At 45.5% G+C, this 19463-nt stretch overlaps 1 protein-coding gene across 2 annotated transcripts in view; it reads right to left on the bottom strand.

Annotated features, from left to right (window-relative positions):
- LOC147422812 (kinesin-like protein KIN-4A) overlaps positions 1 to 19463 on the bottom strand; it is an 80605-nt gene that overhangs the window by 26331 nt on the left and 34811 nt on the right. For both annotated transcript variants that reach the window (XM_086503804.1, XM_086503805.1), the window contains 7 exons: positions 19311 to 19424; positions 11210 to 11323; positions 11031 to 11135; positions 10742 to 10958; positions 10547 to 10641; positions 240 to 338; positions 49 to 162 (listed from right to left, as the gene is read on the bottom strand). In XM_086503804.1, the coding sequence (XP_086359930.1) occupies positions 49 to 162; positions 240 to 338; positions 10547 to 10641; positions 10742 to 10958; positions 11031 to 11135; positions 11210 to 11323; positions 19311 to 19424 (858 nt within the window). The remainder of the gene's footprint in view (positions 1 to 48; positions 163 to 239; positions 339 to 10546; positions 10642 to 10741; positions 10959 to 11030; positions 11136 to 11209; positions 11324 to 19310; positions 19425 to 19463) is intronic.

A 19463-nucleotide genomic window follows, 5' to 3' on the forward strand; every position in this document is an offset into this window, starting at 1 on the left:
TCAGCATTTAACCCATACAATTTCATTACAAATTGTAGAAACTTATACCTGAGACTCTAAATCCTTCAGCTTATCAGAATAAGCCACCTGCATCTTCTGAGTCTGCTCATCTGAGACGCAAGAAAGATTTTTGACCTCCCGCAGAAGTTTGTCTCTCTCCATCTGATCCCAAAAAAGAAGTCTAGTTTGCGGTTCTTCCGACTAAAAATGTCACAGAAGAGATTTATATGATGAAAGACCTGTAGAGTTCTTTTCTCCTCTTCATGTTCCATGAGCTTCTTCTCAAACTGTTGTTTCAACTCCGTATTCTCCACTTTGACCATGAGAGTCATTTCCGCCTTCAAACATAAAGAACAAGAAAAAACTGAAATAAGTGAGATTTTATCACTGAAAAGCTACTTCCTCTGTGATCATTAAAATCATGGAACGCTATACTGTACATCAATAGGAAAATATACAAGCGTGTGCAAGTATGTGCACGTCTACGTGTGTGTGCGTGCACGTGTGCACGTCCCTCACTATCACTTTGGAAGACTATTTAAAGTTTTTGGTCACTTGCATCCACCATTACCAGAGTAGGACTACTTCCTTGCTTGGGTTCAGTTCTGAGTCCGTTGTTGATTGATTGTATATGCACTCAATTTTCGTCATGGCATCCGTTCTTCAGATTTACCCTACCCATCTCTTCGTAACTGTTTCTATTTGAGACACATTTCACTTTCAGCAGTTTGAGGTCTTCTATGATTGTGTCTATCCTTCTTGCATGGCTCCACCCCATTTTGAGTGGCTGTGTCTAGTAGATTATTGTTGTTAATGTAAATTAGTTTCACCAAAAAAGTGTGTGTGTGTGTGTGTCCCAGAAGCGAAAACTTTATACCGGCTTGCAATTGACGCTCATGAATGTATGTGTTCGCGTGTGGATACTATGTCGGCCAATAAGATTTATGCTCTTCTTCTATCTCAGCCCTGGGTCCCTGATCATTCTCTGCCCTTTAGAAGAGTCATTCGCCTTTGAAGGAGCGATTGTTTCTATGGCGATGCTTGCTTGGAGTTCTTCCAGTGGGTCCTTTTCTCAGTGCGCGTCATATCTGCTTCTCCCGTTGTGTTTGTTGCTCGGCTCCGGAGGAGACTCTCAGTCACAGAAGGCAAAAGAAATCTCCTATGCACGAGTTCGCTAATGTTCCACCTTTTCCCTCAACACCCTAGGTCTGATGCCCCACCCACTCCATAGCACTCTGCAGTGTCTGAAGACTTACCCTTTCAGGAGCTTCCACCAGGATGGTTACAAGAGGAGTATGCGAAGTTTAAAATCGATCAAACACCGGCCCATGACGTCTTGAAGCTCCAAGAGGCAGCTCACTCTCCATTTGCTGAGACGCCCTCTCCAACTACTACTCCTGACCCAGTCAAAGAAGTCAACCTGGGCGAAAACCGTCTGGGATAGTTACCTTGTTCAGAGCGTGGTAATCGACGCGCGCACAGATTTTATTGGATCGTGGTAATCGACGCGCACACAGATTTTATTGGATCGCTTCTTAGCTATCACCATAGGTGATAACCACTCAGAGTGCTCCACAGGTACAATGATCCCTACTTCTTGCAGTTTTTCTAGCTCTGACTTGACAGTTTCTGCATATACTTTGGGTTGAGCTTGTAAGCTTTGACTGGCTTAGCCCCTTCAACCAAAGGGATAGTATGGACACCCAATTCTGGTGGGATCCCTTCTAAATCCTCGTAGGACCAAGTAAAAACATCTTTAAAAGAGTGCATGAAAGAGACTACCTGATCGAGTAGCACGGGATGCTCCCATAACCAAGCAGTTAAGAGGATGTGCTGAGGGTTGTCAGGGTCGCCCAGGTTGACTTCTTTGACTGGGTCAAGAGGAGTGGCTGGATTGCTTCTTAGGCACTATCACCATAGGTGATAACCACTCAGTGTGCTCCACCGGTACAATTATCTCTGCTTCTTGCATTTTTTCTAGCTCTGACTTGACAGCTTCTGCATACTTTGGGTTGAGCTTGTAAGCTCGGCCTCTGACCGGCTTAGCCCCTTCAACCAGAGCGATAGTATGGACACCCAATTCTAGTGGGATCCCTTCTAAATCCTTGTAGGACCAAGCAAAAACATCTTTAAAAGAGTGCATGAAACAGACTACCTGATCGAGTAGCGCGGGATGCTCCCATAACCAAGCGGCTAAGAGGATATGTTGAGGGTTGTCAGGGTCGCCCAGGTTGACTTCTTTGACTGGGTCAGGAGGAGTGGCTGGAGAGGGCGTCTCATCAGATGAAGAGTGGGCTGCCTCTTGGAGCTTCGAGACGTCATGGGCTAGTGTTTGATCGATTGGAAACTCCGCAGGACTCCTCTTTCATGCACTCTTTTAAAGATGTTTTTGCTTGGTCCTACAAGGATTTAGAAGGGATCCCACCAAAATTGGGTGTCCATATTATCCCTCTGGTTGAAGGGGCTAAGCCGGTCAGAGGCCGAGCTTACAAGCTCAACCCAAAGTATGCAGAAGCTGTCAAGTCAGAGCTAAAAAAAATGCAAAGAAGCAGGGATCATTGTACCTGTGGAGCACTCTGAGTGGTTATTACCTATGGTGATAGCGCCTAAGAACAATCCAATAAAATCCGTGTGCGTCGATTACCGCGCTCTTAACAAGGTAACTATCCCAGACGGTTTTCCCACACCCTTCATTGAGCGTGTACTCGAAGATGTAGCAGGACATGTATTGTACAGTTTCATGGATGGGTTCGATGGATACAATCAGTTAGGTATCCATCCAGGTGATCAGATCAAAACGGTTTTTGTGACTCCCCGGGGTATTTTCATCTACACTAGAATGTCGTTTGGGTTGAAAAATGCTCCACCCTCCTTCAATCGCACCGTATATCTCATATTTTGTCCTTTGCTTACGGATCATCTTCGCATCTTCATGGACGATTTTTCAACCTTCTCGGGTGCTCAATGTTCAACCCCAGTGGAAAATCTAGAGGAGCACCTCACTTAGCTCTCTGCTGTCTTCCGCTCTCTGCTGTCTTCCTCAGGTGCAGAGGCATACCTGAAGCTCAATCCGAACAAATGTCATTTTTTGGTCACCGAGGGCACACTTCTAGGCAATGTGTTGTCGGCTAAAGGTTTAGCGCCTGACCCATAGAAGATAGTGACCATCTTGAAGTTACACCTCCCATCAACCCAAAAGGTGTTCAAAGCTTTGTAGGCCACACAGGCTATCATCGCAGGTTTATACACATGTATGCACACGTAGCTTAACCATTGACCCGATTCACTAGTGCTACTGTACCCTTCCAATGGTTAAAACCTGAGACTGAAGCATTTGCATACCTAAAAAATGCCTCACTGAAGCACCTATTCTAGTGGCTCCCGATTGGTCTATCCCTTTTCATGTGCATACTAATGCCAGTCAACTAGCTATGGGTATTGTGCTGACTCAGCCTAGTAAGGAGTACAACCTGGATCGCCCTGTTCACTATGCAAGTCACCTGCTCACCAAAGCAGAGCGCAACTATAGCACCATGCTCTACAAAAAATTCGTCATTATATTTATTAGGGGTCCACTTCACAATTATTATTGATCACCATACCCTGTGCTATTTGCTTAATAAGCCGCAAGTTGCAGATCGAGTATGGCGGTGGCTACTCTTATTTCAAGCGTGATATTTCAAGGTGGTACTCACACTCGGCAAACATCATGTCCTTGTTGACCACCTCTCTCGCATTCACACAGGTGAAGCAACAACAGGGGTTGCAGATGACTTTCCTGATAGCAGTCTCCTTAAGGTGGATACCACTCCGCAATGGTACGGCGATGTCTTACATTTACCCTGAGAATACGTCTCCACTGCAAAAGAGAAGATTGCTTTTGAAGTCTAGGCCATTCACTCTGAATGGAGGCCAGCTCTACAAGTCAGGACGAGATGGTGTTCTGAGACGGTGTGTCTCCCCTCATGAAGTTGAGAATATTCTGGAGGATGCCCACAGTGGTCCCATTGGTGGCCATTACCATGGTCACATCACCGCCCAGAAGATTCTACAGAGTGGTCTATGGTGACCCTATGTTTTTCGGGATGCAATTGCCTATGTGTAAGTATGTGATGTGTGTCAGCGTTGTGGACCTAAACCAAGCAAGCAGTCCAACAGTCCTCTGCAGGTCTCTATGGCATGGCTTCCCTTTGAGAGATCGGACATAGATTTTGTGGGTCCAATTGCTCCTCCGGCCCAACCAAGTAATCGGCAGTATCTGCTGGTGGCTACAAATTATAAAACCAAGTGGGCAGAGGTACTGGCGACAACTGATTGCACTGGTAAAACTGTAGCCAAGTTTCTGTATGAAAATATTTTGTGCAGGTTTGGATGTCCCCTAGAGATCACCAGTGATAGGGGCAGTCACTTTGTTAATGAAATGATTTCAACCTTGCTCGCCAACTACAAGATTTTTCATCGTAAGTCTTGTTCTTATTACCCTAGAGCAAATGGGTAGGCTGAGAGCACCAATAATGTTCTGATAGCCCTTTTGCGGAAAGCAGCATGTCATCTCCATCCAGCGTCTTGGGCTCAAGCTATCCACGGCACCCTTTGGGCATACCTCACTTCCTTCAAAGCCACAACTAATCACCCCATTTCAATTAGCCTTCAGTCTGGAAGCAATAGCACCCTTCGAATTCAACTCAGGATCTCCGCGAGTAGGCAGTCTGTGTGCCAATGCGTGTTTGGGGTCTGCCTCTATCTCTCGTCTCGCCCTATTGGAAGAAAGCCGCCGTTTGGCTAATCAGGCTCTGGCTGTAGATCAGCTTCATCACAAGGTGTGGCATGATCGCCATCTCAGAAAGCCAAAAATTATGCAAGGCTCACTGGTGCTACTGTATCAAGCTAGAAATTTAGAAAAAAGCAAAGAAGTTGGTCCCAGCTTGACAAGGACCATTCATATCTACCACAGGGGGCAATACAAATAACTAGTCTGGAAGGTGCTTCTCTGCCGCTAGTAAATGGCTCCATGATTAAATGCTACTACCCTTCACCATAATCCATGGGTTTAAAGTCACTCCAACTAGTACTTTCCATCCTGCCAGCTCACTTCTATCATTTGCTGTATCACAGTCTTTCTTTACCTTCATCTTTGTCCCACTCTTCAACACTTCATCTTGTCGATGTCTGTCTTCTGTCGCCCAGTTTTTCAATGGATTCCTGCTCTAGGTCAAATGAGTGACATAAATTCTTTCATAGTTACATTTTCCTTGGGGTTAATTGCATTGTCTAATTATCAAGTTACTGAGGTCTCGATCTGTCCATATTTAATTGGGTATTTCTCTCTTCTCATGGAGCCTTCTCGAAGCTTTCTCATCTTAACTATATTGCCACTTTTCCTCCTTAGTGTCCTTTTTACGAATATGCCTAGTTGCTGTATTACTCGTTTTTCCTAATTGCGATATTCATCTCACATGTGGAATTCAAGCTTTGTTGGTTAGCCATGGTCAAACATAGCACTCTATCGTTCCTTTTCTAAGGTTGGCAAAACCATCTTTTCCCTAGCTATGCTGTGTAACTTGCAACCGTTCCTTTCCTTGTATTGGATGCTCTTCCCAAGAACTTACAGATCTTGACGATCGAAATAGGAAGGGTTCTTTGCAAAGTTTGTGTGGGAAACGTTTTGATGCGGCATAAGAATTGGAAAGCTAGTTGCAAGAAGATTCCCCTAATTCCCTGGCCACTCACTACACTCAATCTCTAGCCGCTATATAACCTCCCCTCGCTACTAAATACCCCTAGCCTCGCCCCTACCCTAACCCTTCGCCCTCTTAACTCCCCTCGCCCCTATCTCCTAGACTCGTCCCTCACCTATCCCCTCGCCCCTACCTAGCCTTCCCTTGCCCCTCACCTGTCCTCTCTCGCCCCTATCCTCATCCCTTATCCCCTCGCCCCTCACCACCCCCTCACCCTACCTACACTAACCCCCTCGCCTGCCCTTTCCACTCGCCCCTATCCTCATCCCTTGTCCCCTTGCCTCGCACCACCCTCCCTCGCCCATGCCTAACCCCCTCGCCCCTACCCTTTCCACTCGCCCCTCACATGTCCCCTCATCCTACCTACCCTAACCCCTCGTCCCTACCCTATTCCCACGACACAGTATCCCCACCCCACCCTATCCCTCGAACCCTGCCCTCTAATCGCCCCTAGCCTAAACCCGTAGCCCCTACCCAATTTTCCTCGCCCATATCCTCACCCTTTTGCCATCGATCTCCTCACCTTTTCGCTTTTTATTCAATCGCCCCTACGCACCGAGCGCCCCTTCCTTATCAAGCCTACCTATCTAACCTCTACACCGAGGCTTGCCTTTACCCAGCGCTTTTTATCTATCTTCTGTCTTCAATTGGATTGATTGATATGGCAGGTACCAGCAAGCAAGTGTACAAGGCAGCTTTGCGCAAAAAGCCAATTGTGGTTGTAGAATGAGGGAGTGATGACTCAGACAACAGAATAGGCCTCGAAGACATCACTTCAAGTGACCCCAGTGATGAAAGCTACAACGCCTCAGCAGCAGACTCAACGTCGGATTCTGAAGCTGACTATGATTTGGATGCTTCCAGTGATCACACGGAACAGTCGAAGGGGAGTCAAAGCAAAGGAAAAAGTCAAGTCCTCACTCATGATATAAGGAGACCCTCAACATCTAAAGGTCACTCAGCTTTCTCCTTGGGTTTTTTTCTACAGCCACCTCGACCATCTCTAAGCGAGGTCCTTTCCAATGCTCAGCTACAGAGTCTAGGTCTCACAGCACTAGCTGCTAGCGATCTACCAACCACAGTTCCTGTTGAGATGATCCATGAGCTCTTAAAAAAATTTCCCAAGGTAAGGGACCACAAACTCACTCCTACACGGCTTGGCCATGTGAAACCTGCTACACGCACTTTTTCTCAGTTGTCCAAGGATGCAACCATTCAAGCATATCAAGACCTGCTCAGCACAGATCACCCCGAGTACGAAAGAAACAAACGGCTCCTGGCCATCTTTAGATACTATTTTCTAGCTAGAGAGGCAAAGGCAAATAAGGGGAAGTGTGACATACCCACTACATTCTCCCACTTGGACGGCCTCTACTGTTTGATACACACCTTACCCTGTGGATTCCACCAAATTCTCTTTACATCCTTGCTATCTCGGGCCAAACGATTTCGAGCCCAAGTGCATTCTGTGCAGTTGAGTTTCAAATGTTTTGCAGCACCTCTTTTGGCATGGGTAATAAATATTCATGGAACCCCTGCCCAAGTGGATGGGGATATCCAACTAGTGCTGCGAATCGGGAAAAGAAAATATCTAACTAGTGAGACTGAGCAGGCAGTAAAGAAGAAAAAGAAGATCAAAGCCAAGGTGGCTAAGGACTCAATAGAGTCTCTACGCTCATTGCCAAAGTCAGAGAGCCAACAAACTAGGATGACGCATCTTCCGAGACGCTCTCCGTCTACATCCATTCCTTGCTCTACTATGCCAGTGTCTACTTCCACTCCTCGTGACGAGTCCGCCGTTTCTCGCTCACAGCATCCTCTCCCTTCTTCTCCCATTTTCACCACTCCTCTAGTACATATATCTCCCACCCCATCAGCACCAACCATCCCAAATGTACCCACTACACTAGTTGTAACCACTTCACCCATTCCTAATCCTAGTCCACGAGCAGTGCCACCTAATCCTGCGCGTCCTCCAACATCTCATGCTCCAGCACCCCATGCACCTATTGCGTCTTCAACGGTGGTGGACTCTACTTCTCTGTTTGAGCTTTCTGAGAAGATATTATAGGATTCCAGGAATGCTATCGCCACCATAGAGCTAGAAACAGAGCAGTTAGCGGGTACACGCCAGCGTCACTCCGCTACTTATACAGCTATGGAGGGATCTCTGCGAGGCTCAAAGAGCGCCATCGCTGATCAGGCTACTACTATTTTCGCACTACAGCAAGCTTTGAAGTTAAAGTCCCAAATGATTAATGACCTTCAAGCTCAGGTATAAGGATTTAGAGAAATGCTTCTACATGAAAATAGGGCTACCCAGCCTACAATGATGGGCGTGGGATATGGATGGACTGGATCGGGTACACCTATGCAGAATGCAGCAACAGGTCCTTCTCGGCAATTTATGGGACTCTACACACAGCCTCCAGTTCAATACTACAATCAACAGTATCCTCAAGGGTTTCAATCGTCGCCATTGCCTCAGATGCAGAACGTTCCTTGCTGCGATGATGTTGCTGGTGTACACCGCCATGGCTGCGTTACTCGACATCCTCAGTACACTACTACAGGAAAGGTGCTATCCGCTGCTCCCTTCACAGGCAACCCAGTTATTGACAGCAGAGCCCACCAACAGCAGGGTTCCACAATTAATTTGATGGCTCCACCTCCAGAGACTGATACTTCGGGTGCTGTGGCGACTAATCTTTCTCTTGGGTGACTGCGTGACAGTCTTTTCACCATGGCATGCAATGCAGTAGTGGTTTATTTTGCAGTCCTACGATCTTTTAGCAGTTTTAGTTGTTTCTCTCATCGAGACCGTGAGTGGTTTTGTGGCGGGCAACCTGTAGCAGGGCTATAGTGTCATTGGCACGGATAGGCAGTTAGTCAAAGTTGGCCAGGTTCCACAATAGACACACTCTCTTGCCGGGTCGCTGACGTGGCAGGGATACGAGTGGTGGTCCAATCGACACCGTGGCCAGCGCACCCACCACAGTTCAGAGATATTCTTAGCTGGATTAGATATTGATGAGCCATTGGTGGCTCTTTATGGTTGTATATATCCGTAGTTGTTTGTGTTTTATGGATCATCTACTTTTGTGTGGTCAATCATCTAGAGTCTCTTATTTGGAGTTGTATACAGCACGTCTGCACCATCCCTGCACAGTTGAGCCTCGACACCCCCACTGTACCTATGAGATCTGGGCTGGAGCTGAGTGTGCTGCCATGCGAGAGTTTGTATCGGTTTCTTTGAGTTTGTCGATGTTCATGCTGTTCATGATCTGTTGAGTCGTACTGTTGTTGCTTGGTTGTTCTTGCTCTGTTGTTCTTTGTCTTCTATGTTTTCATTCTGTGGAGTTAGATATCACGCACATTGCACTGAGGAGCACCCTGCACCCACTATAGAGGGCACAACACATTATCTCCGCTACAGTTCTTTCGTTTTCTGATGCGGTGTCCCGCTTTCGGTTGGGCCCTCGCTATTCTCCTTCTCTGGCGGGAAATTCAAAGGATGCTTGCTGATCACTCACCCATTCCTTCTTTGGATGTGGACTCCCTCTTCTCCGATTGGAATCTAGCTACTACCAGATTGGACTGCATTTCAGCTGGCAACGTCTATGACATCCTTCAGTCTGATGTATGGATTGTGCATCATTGTAATCAGTTGTGGTCGCTTTCCGAGTCATCCTTGTGGTGGCAACACACATTGTCTCGCATTTGGCAGAGTCATCTACCTTTGAAGGAACATGTTTTCTTGTGGCGTTGCTTGGTGGGAGCTCTACCTGTTTTGGCAGTGTGTTACATGCACGGCATATTGCGCCTTCCCGCTGCCTAAGATGCCTTGAAGCTGAGGAGACCGTGCCACACTTACTGTGTCATCTACCTTTGAAGGAACATGTTTTCTTGTGGCGTTGCTTGGTGGGAGCTCTACCTGTTTTGGCAGTGTGTTACATGCACGGCATATTGCGCCTTCCCGCTGCCTAAGATGCCTTGAAGCTGAGGAGACCGTGCCACACTTACTGTGTCATTCGGCAACTATTGACTGCTCTTCGGCTGCAATTTCCTTCCGGCTCTTTTTATAGACGCTTTTGGCTTTTCGAGGTGCTCCAGCCACTGCAATCTCAGTTTGCGGTGTTCTTTACCTGGGTCAGATTTTGGACTCTATGGGCCATCTGGCACCATAGAAACTCCTTAATGTTCCAAGGCACTTATGTTGACCCTTTTCTCTATTTCAAATTATCTCTTGGTCAAGCGCTGCATTTCGCTTATGACGCTGGAGACATCACTCTTGATACCTACAGGATTTACTTTGACTGTTTCTATCCTTCGGAGCCTCATTGTGCTCTGCTTTTTGTATCCCTTTCTTTCCGTGGGTTTTCCTCGCTTTGAGGTTTTCCACATGTAAATTCAATCAAACAAGATTTTTTTTTAAAAAGTGTTTGTGTGTGTGTGTCCACTAGAGGCAAAAGATATAGAAAAGGTGTGTAAGGAAGACATTACATTTCTCATTTTCCATTAAGGACACCTTTAACCAGATTTTAGACTCTTTCTAGGTGTATGCCACCAAAAAATGTGTAAGCCAAACATGACATTTCTCATTTTCCATTAAGGACATTTTTCACAGATTTTAGACTCTATCTAGGTGTATGCCACCGCAACCCTGCCTTGGTCCCATCTTTGTATACTATCTTTTTTTGTAAGTTATTCCTGGCCTCAAGGTTTCCCACCACTGACATATAGTGTTTCTGAAAAAAGTGTCTGTGTGTGAACGTGCACATGGACACATGCATTATTGAACACGTTACCTCCTTTTGTTGCAATCTTTCGTTCAGTTCCTGAAGTTCCTTATCCATGGAGACTTGCAAGCGAGTGTGCTCTAACTCTTTTGCCACAGCTTCATCTACAGAAGGCATGATAACGTATAACGCTAATTAGCATACATAGCATGAATCAAAATAGAGCTATACTAAGACAATCAGGGAAAAGGAGCATCACACAACCTTCCTCCAGTCCACTGGGAATAAATCCTACATTTCCTCCATGAACCTCTGGAAGATCCATATAATCTCCAATGTGAGTTATCTGACTGTTCACACATCTGGTATACGGACTCGGTAAAAATGGTGCAAAATTCTGTGACTTTGCATGTTCAATGCAGTGTATATTTGATTCCAACTCATGAATTTTTGTCGTATAGGCATGCAGTAACTCCACACTCTGCAAGAAGCAACTTGATCTGCATTAGTACCTGACTTTGTACAAGTAAATGCAACCACAAACTTGTCTCACCTCATTCAAACAGCTAGTCTGATGTCCATCCAATCCATTGACCTCCTCCCAAGACTTGCCACTACGCAGAAGGTCAATTCTGTGGCGCAAACCATCTCGTTCGATCTAGACCAAAATGAAGACATCTTCAGTAACAAACAATTACAGACTTATAAGAAGGATTGTATGCCAGTTCTTACCAACACATCTAGCACTCTTTGTGCGCAAAACTGCAAGCCCTCACGTGCTTGTTGTAATTCTTGTCGTAGCCCTGAGTTACTAGCCTCAAGCCATGAAATCTTTTGGTTCAACATCTGGACATTAAACAGAACTTGATGTGATATCCATAGATTGCCACGTTTAAGAAACACACACAGTTCCAAAAAGTTTATTGATACTATGATCAATACTATAACACTATAAAAAAAGGTTGAAAGTGTATTGAAAGGATGTGCCCTTGTCTATATGAATGTTGTAGCTGTAACTATTGTTAGGTGCAACAGAAGGGTTCAAGGATTTTAACTCGGTTCGAGTACTCCGCACAAACAAAAGGTTATTTTACTTCACTTGAGAGAGCTGAACACAATGAAAGAGAGAGGCGCACACACATACACATACAAAATGAAATGAAATATTATATTAACGTCTTCAAAAAGGCCAAAGTGACCTATGAGACAAAAGAGTTTACAAATGGTGAATCTGATACAATGTCTGTGTAAAAGACTGAAAACTGAAACTGAACTAAGCTAAAGTGAAATGAAATGAAAGGCTGAAATGCTGGAGCCTGGAATCAAGATCCTATCCTATGATATCCAGCATCAGTCGTTGGCGAAGCTCATCAATGTCCTCCTCAGTGAGTCTATCCTATGATATCCAGCATGGGTCGTTGGCGAAGCTCATCAATGACCTCCTCAGTGAGTACTCTGGCAGTCTGATGCAGCTTCCACCGATGTCTCAATGACCCTCTGATGCAGCTTTCACCGATGTCTCAATGACCCTCGCAGTCATGGGTGTCTGAATCTCCCAAGCTCAGTGGCCCTGTCAGTCACTGTACCGCTGGTGCAGGTGGACTCTGAAGTCTGCTATGATGCCTACTCATTTGAATGTTGCGTATGTAGTCTGAAGAAATTAGTGATCTCCCTCTGTGAGTGTCTCCTACTGTCTGGTCTCCTCAAGAGGCTCTCCTTGTGTCTGCACAGCTCCAATAAAAATAGTCCAAGGCATCTCTGATCCTGATATCTCATAACTTTGGGCAATGGTCCAAAACCCTCTTTGAATAGGCGGTGGAAACGGCCTCGTATCTCATAATAGACTGGGTAGTGATATATGTGATGTAACTCTGTCTCTGGCTCTATATGGGATAATTGACAAATCCTGGCCTCTGCTGGTACTCCTCTAAATCTGCCAGCTTAAATCTCTAACTGAATCAAGTCTTGTCTCATGAGCTGAGTGACATGGAAAAAGAACTTGTCAAAGCCAAAGCGGCATGCAAAGTCCACTTGTATAACGAACTGACAATAGAAATGCAGAACAGGATGAGGGTAGAAATAGAGGTAGCACAGGTCCTTTGGAGAAAGGAATTGGAACAATCACCACCTTTGCGTCTGGAAATCAGAGATGAAGAAGCGTATGGATGAAAAGGATGCTATGATTGAAGGACTCGAGAGAGAGTTTGCAGAGTGCAAAAGTAAATTAGAAAAAGATAAAGTTGACCAACCCACAATGATCGAGGAATTGAACAATAGCAAAGAGCAGATAAAAACTCTTAAGGAGGAGGAGCAACACAAAACATGGGAAGCTTCCTCGTGGCCAGATAGGCACTTCCAAACGCAGAAGAAGGCGGACAAAGAGGAGAAGTGGATTGAGACTACAAAGAAAGTAAAAGGTGGAATGTCTACTACCACACCCCCATCCACCATCATTAACTTTGACCTTGGAGGAGGAGCAAAAGAGGAAGGCGAGAGCTCTTCATGTACGTGTCAGTGGTCTCAAGGACACTAACAATGTGGAAGAAGAAGTTAAGGAACTTCTGAAACGAATGAACATCCCCGAGCCTACTCACACAGGGGCTTGGAGAGTGGGGAAGAAAGGGAAGGATGGGACAGGTATCTCCAGAGAAAGAGCGCTCATTATATGCTTTCCTACTTGGGAGGAGCTTTTGAGGAAAAGACCAGCACTCAAGAAGACCGGGATTTTCTTGGGGGATGATCATTGATCTCACCCTAGCACAGATAGCGCACATGCAAGAGAAGATGCCGAAGATCAAGGCAGCCAAAGAGAAAGGAAAAATAGCTTTTTATAGAGAAGCCAGAGTAGTGATTCTGGAAAAAAAGCACCGCATCGCGGTGCGAGACTTATGAGACAAGCCTAAAACTAGCAGCATGGAATTGCAACGGGTCATAGAAGCTAGATGTGGGCGCCTTTGAAGATAGTTTCAAAGGAAGAGACATTATTTTCTACTCACAGACGCACCAGACTCTCAATGGCACATTACCTAGAGTGTCGGGGTATCGTTGGGAGACTACTTGTAGACGGGAGGTGAGATCAAAGTATAGAGGACGTGGGTCAGGAGGTGTGGCAGTCTTATTCAAGGAGGAGTTGCAGTCCCTCATTTGTATTGTCCGTAGAGATGAGCATGCCAGGTATATGTGGTCAAGGTGAGAGCGGAGACTGGGAGACCACTCTACATTGCAATATGCTATTTTCCACCAAGCACATCTCACTATGCATCCCCCAAGAGAGAGAGAGAGAGATGTCAGGTCCCAACCAACCTCAAGGGCCCCCTTGCTCTGTTGCTAAAGCAAGTACTTGCTTTGATTATGTGCACAATTGTTGAATGTTGAATACTTCATGTCGATGTTGTTCTCATGGAATTCACGCTAAGGCTAATGTGGTGCAAAAACGGTGGGTTGAACTAATGTAAAAACGTTCATGATGATGCTTGGGTGTTGTCAATGGAAACGCTAGGTGCTTTGGGCATCGAATGCCCTTGCGGAAATTGGATTTTGATATCCTAAAAAGTGAAGGCCGAGTGACTCCTTAAAGGTTGTTTTGCCATTTGCCCTACCTAGTTTTTATAAATGTCATGTTAAATAAGTGACTTAACTGACTCTTCATATGCCTATATGCTTAAGTGACTGTATTGTGCAAGTGAGGGTATAGAACAATGACTTGCCTGATCATGCATGTCCTTCTGAGGCTCATGAGGTGCCAGGCTAGATCCTAAGCTATACCAAGACTAACGCTGACATGTGGTAGTAGCTTGTCCACATGGCTCAAGTGCAATGCGCACGTGACACCCCCCCTCCCTTAAAGGTGACACATTGCCGAACTTCTTCTTGTTGATAATACTTCTAATGTTGAATGTTTCTGATGCTTGTAGATGCATAAACCGTCGAAAACTCCTCCAAACCGGTAGGTGCTATGCGCTATGGATGTAGGTACCGCTGCAATGTAAACACCGACCATACAAGTTACTAGGCAATCTTACCACTGTCGCAGATCATCAGCCTTGATGATGACTCTGCCTTGTAAGAAAGTGCTACCACCTGGATAGTTGTATTGTGAAAACATTTCGAGTGAAGATAGGAGTCAACAGTAGTGGGTGCACGCTACATGCGAATGCGAATGCACGAGAAGGTAAGGGATCCTCTCTCCAACTCCTTTCATATCCGCATACTGTTAGGGTTCATTTTCATGTCCGATGGTAGCTCCGGTATCTCCCAGGAGCTAATTAGGGAGTGAGGGCTGTTTTGTGGCTATGCCCGGCCAGTGTGAAGGCCGAGTGACTCCTTAAAGGGTTGTTTTGCCATTTTCCCTACCTAGTTTTTATAAATGTCATGTCAAATTCACTTATTAATAAATGACTTAAGTGACTCTTCATATGTCTATATGCTTAAGTGACTGTATTGTGCAAGTGAGGGTATGGAACAATGACTTGTCTAATCATGCATGTCCTTTTGGAGGCTCACGAGGTGCCAGGCTAGATCCTAAGCTATACTAAGACTGACGATGACCTGTAGTAGTAGCTTGTCCACATGGCTCAAGTGCAATGCGCACGTGACACCCCCTCTCCCCCCCTTTAGAATTGAACTATAGACCACACTATGTCCAAGAATCCCGATTTGTGAACTGTGAACACATCACGTCCAAACTTTCCTAGAAAATGAAGTTTATCCATAATGCGGCCAACAACAATGGATTGGCGTGCACAACCATAGTGCTTTGTATACGTCGCGTTGGTGCCTTGCCATATGCATGTGCCTTGAACTCCGACCCACGGGCTCAAACACCGATGAACTCCAACACATGGGTCCAATCATTTGTTAAGAGCACCATTTGCCCCCTCTGTCGATCACAAGCCTCTCTCTAGCTGAAGCCATTGGGCTAGAAATATGGCACCTTGGCCACTATGGCCAACGCCACATGTGCCATGCCGATTTCTTGAGACGAATCGTTATTTTGGCTATCTCTGTCAAACTTGCCTTTGCCTTCGTCCTCTTGTGAGATCTTGCATTTGCCTTTGGCTTCACATTCCCGAGCCAAACAACGCCTCTTCTTGCAATTATAACAATGGTTCTCAGACCTTGTGGGTACCAAGGCAACTAACAGAGCACTCACCTTGCCATCCTCATCAAGCTTGCCTTTGTCCTTTCCCTTTCTCGAACCTCTAGTTTTTCCCTTGAAGACCAAGCGACTTCCAGCAAGAGTTGAGATGTTCGCAATCTGGCTTTTCCTTCATGATTTGAAAGCATAACCGCCTGGGCAACATCTCGTACTCCTTTGGCAACTCCAAAGCAATTAATTGAGAACCTAGAAATGCACTATGCATACCCAAATGTTGGTTTTGGTTCATCTTTGCCCAATGGGAAGACGAGGCTTCACCGGGAGACGAACTTTGTGAGAACTTCCCTCCAGGACCTTCATTATGGACCTTCACCCACTAGGAGAGTTTCAAAACGCTAAGAGGACAAGTTGTAAGAAAACCCATACTACTTTGAAGTTGTAGCCCACCCAAACCGCTTTTGACTGTAGTGTTTCAAAATGCTACCAACGCAAAGCAATGAGCTTGGCATGAAACCCATTTTTGAAGATACCCTAGAAACTTAAGGCCAAGAAACTTTTTTATAGGTTCTTTTTCCATTTGCCCCCCTAAATTTTATAAATGTCATGCCAAAGTCACTTATTAGGTGACTGTTCATATGCCTATATGCTCAAGTGACTGGACAGTGCAAGTGAGGGTATGCAACTATGACCTGCCTGATCCTAAGCAATACTAAGATTTATGTTGACCAATCGTAGTAGCTTGTCCATGACGCTCAAGTGCAATGCGCATGTGACATCCCCCCTTATTAAAGGTGAGACACAACTGCCGAACTTCTTCCTATGGATGCTTTCTGTACTTCTGATGTTGAATGCTTCTGATGCTTGTGGATATATAAACCGATGAAAACTCCTCCAAACTGGTGGGTACTATGGATGTAGGTGTTGTTACAATATAAACACCGACCATATGAGTTACTAGGCAGCCTTATTGCTGTCGCAAAATATCACGCTTGATGCTAACTATGCCTCGGGAGCAAGTGCTATACCTAAATAGTCTCATCCTGAACACATTGCGGGTGAACCTATCTCAGAGGTAGTTCCAATGGTTTCAAGTCAACGAAAATGGATGCACGCTACATGCGAATGGGAATGCGAATGCAAAAGAGGGTTAGGGAACCTGTCTCCAACTTCTTTTACATCCGCCTACAAGACAACAGATCTTGGCACTCAAGATTTAGATCTTCATGTATCTGATGTTAATCTTCATTCAAAGACATAGCGATGGAAACGGGAGCGTGCCTGATGCGCGATGGACTAAGGGTGGGAGTGGCTAACAGATCCAGGAAATGCCGAGTGCTGAATACTTCATGTCAATGCTGATCTGATGGAAAACACAAGCTGATATGATGCAAAAACGATGGGCTGAACTGATGCAAAAACGCTTAGTTGAACTAATGAGAAAATGCTAATGATGTTGGGGTGTTTTGGGGTGTTTCCCATGGAAACTCTAGGTGTTGAGGTGTTGTGGGCGTTGAATGCCCTTATGGGTACTGGGTTCTGATATCCTAAAAGCTGAAGGCCAAGTGACTCTTTTATAGGTTTTTTTGCCATCTATCCTACCTAGTTTTTATAGATGCCATGTCAAAGTCGCTTATTAATAAATGACTTCAGTGACTATTCATATGCCTATACGCTTAAGTGACTGTACTATGCAAGTTAGGGTATGCAACAATGATTTGCCTGATCATGCATGTCCTACTAGAGGCTCACAAACTAAGACTGATGTTGACATGCAATAGTAGCTTGTCCATGTGGCTCAAATGCAATGCACTGTTCACGTCACACTCTAGAGGGACACCTTGTGCTCACCTGGTGTTCACGTTGCTAGGGCTCTTGCCCTTGGACACTCGAGTGCATCCTCCTCCTGGGGTGGGTCACCCGAGGAGGAGGTTCCTAGCTGGTTGCTACGAGTTCTCTCCGTTGTTCCCAGCATGTGGTGCATCAATTAGGTGACCATGGTGATGCCTACGCGTGGCTCTTGCCCGATGGTACGCGGCCCTTGCCCGACCATGTAACATGGCTAATATTTGGAAGGGATAAGCGCCTCCCCTTGTGGGCCCTATGGTGTGTCGAAAAAAAAAATTATACTTCAATATGTGTAGGAACCCTTAAACAATCCCCTTCCTCTGTAATAAAATGAGAAAGCTTTCCTTCTAGCTTAGGGCGACTCTAGCTTCTCTTAAAAATAAAAAAAGATACTCTCATTGCCCAAGGGAAAAAAATGCCAGCTCAAGATCCACTTGACATGCACAGCGATAATAAACGTGACAAGATTTCTCTCAAACAAATCACTAACCCCTTTGGTTGATTAAATTCAAAGAAACCATTATCCCATTGGTTGATTTTGATGAAGGCTTTTCCCTATAGAGAGGAAGTATCCATGGCATATTTATGAGGAGCATTGGCCCTCACAAGAGTGGCATACCAAGGAAAAGGATGTGTCTCACCAAACAATCAAAAGAGTGTAATATGTTGGAGAGATGATGTGTTAAAGGGAAAGATAGAGAGCGAGGTGGGGAGGGGGGGACGCCAAGGTGGCATGGTGAGGGACACGGAGGATGGCTCCCGCGCGAGCAGGCAGAGACAGGCAAGAGAGAATCTCGCGAGATTCACATTAATTGGGGTACACCTAAAAGATAGTCTATAAACACACAATACAAAGGAGAACTTGTTAACATCCTAAAGTATAAAGAACAATCTACCCTCTCTTAGAGAGCGAGGTGGTTGCGGACCAACTACAAGTGACCTCCAAATGAGCATGGATGTATTTTCAACGTTTGTGCCATGTTTTTTATCCTCTAATTGATGTGGCTTCCGAGGAGGCAAACTTCCTCAAGCTACTGTATAGGCCATATCATAGTTCAGGGAGATGGGGAAATGGGAACAAAAGTAGAAATGGTAGCGGAAACAAAAATGGAAAAAATTGAAGTTTTGGGGAGTTTGGTGTAACTATAGGAATTATTGGAAGCAGAAAAAGAAACGGAGACAGCACTCTTGTATGGAGGAGAGACTCTGGCAGCCACTGATATGGAGCCCCTTGACATGGGCGGAGCACAGACATATGCTGGGCAGTCGATCACATGTAGCTTGGAGTCCCATGGTTGCTGGTTCTGCCCAAAGTTTGGGAAACAGATTCGCATTTGCAAGCTGCCAGAGAATGTACAGAGGAGAGTACTCACTGTGCCACATGCAGCAGGACATTCAAGTGTTGCTCGCACCAAATTTAGCGCATACCTTTGAGCTCTAGTTTCAATGGGTACTTTCACCCATTTAGAAAGCGTTGGTTGCAGTTGGAGCATGTCCAAATGGGAGAGAGTGTTTTTTCTTTGAGGCACAGGAGGAGAGGCAACTCTGTAACGTGTAGTGCTAATCTTTTCCTAGTCTCGGAGTGTACCAGTAGTCCGGCTACGATTGAACCCTGGCTAGGAAGGTATTCCTCTTCCCCCCGACCATGCTGGGGTTCCTTTCTCTCTGTACGCTGCACAACATGAATGTCACATCTTGACAGCTACGCAAGAGGTCATACGGGCGGCCGCGCAACACTGGCAACAGCAGGACATGACTAAGGACTTTCTCTCTGATTCTGGGCTAGTAATCCAAACTAGCCAAAGTCTTTCTGTTCAGGAGAATCTAAACGCTGCAAGGAAAGAAAAAAGCCCTTGGCTGAACTGTCAAGATACACAACACCAAACCTACATGAGTATCTTCTGGTGATCCTCCTCCAGCGCGAAAGCATAAGAGCTCAGCTTGAAGCAGCTCTAACTGTTGACGCAATCGCTGCATCTCAGCCACCATTGGATCACGATTCACCTGAAAAAAGCAATCATGTGACCAACACTACTAATCAGC

Source organism: Adiantum capillus-veneris, chromosome 27 (assembly GCF_014529385.1).
Source record: "Adiantum capillus-veneris isolate H3 chromosome 27, ASM1452938v2, whole genome shotgun sequence".
Classification (NCBI taxonomy): Eukaryota; Viridiplantae; Streptophyta; class Polypodiopsida; order Polypodiales; family Pteridaceae; genus Adiantum; species Adiantum capillus-veneris.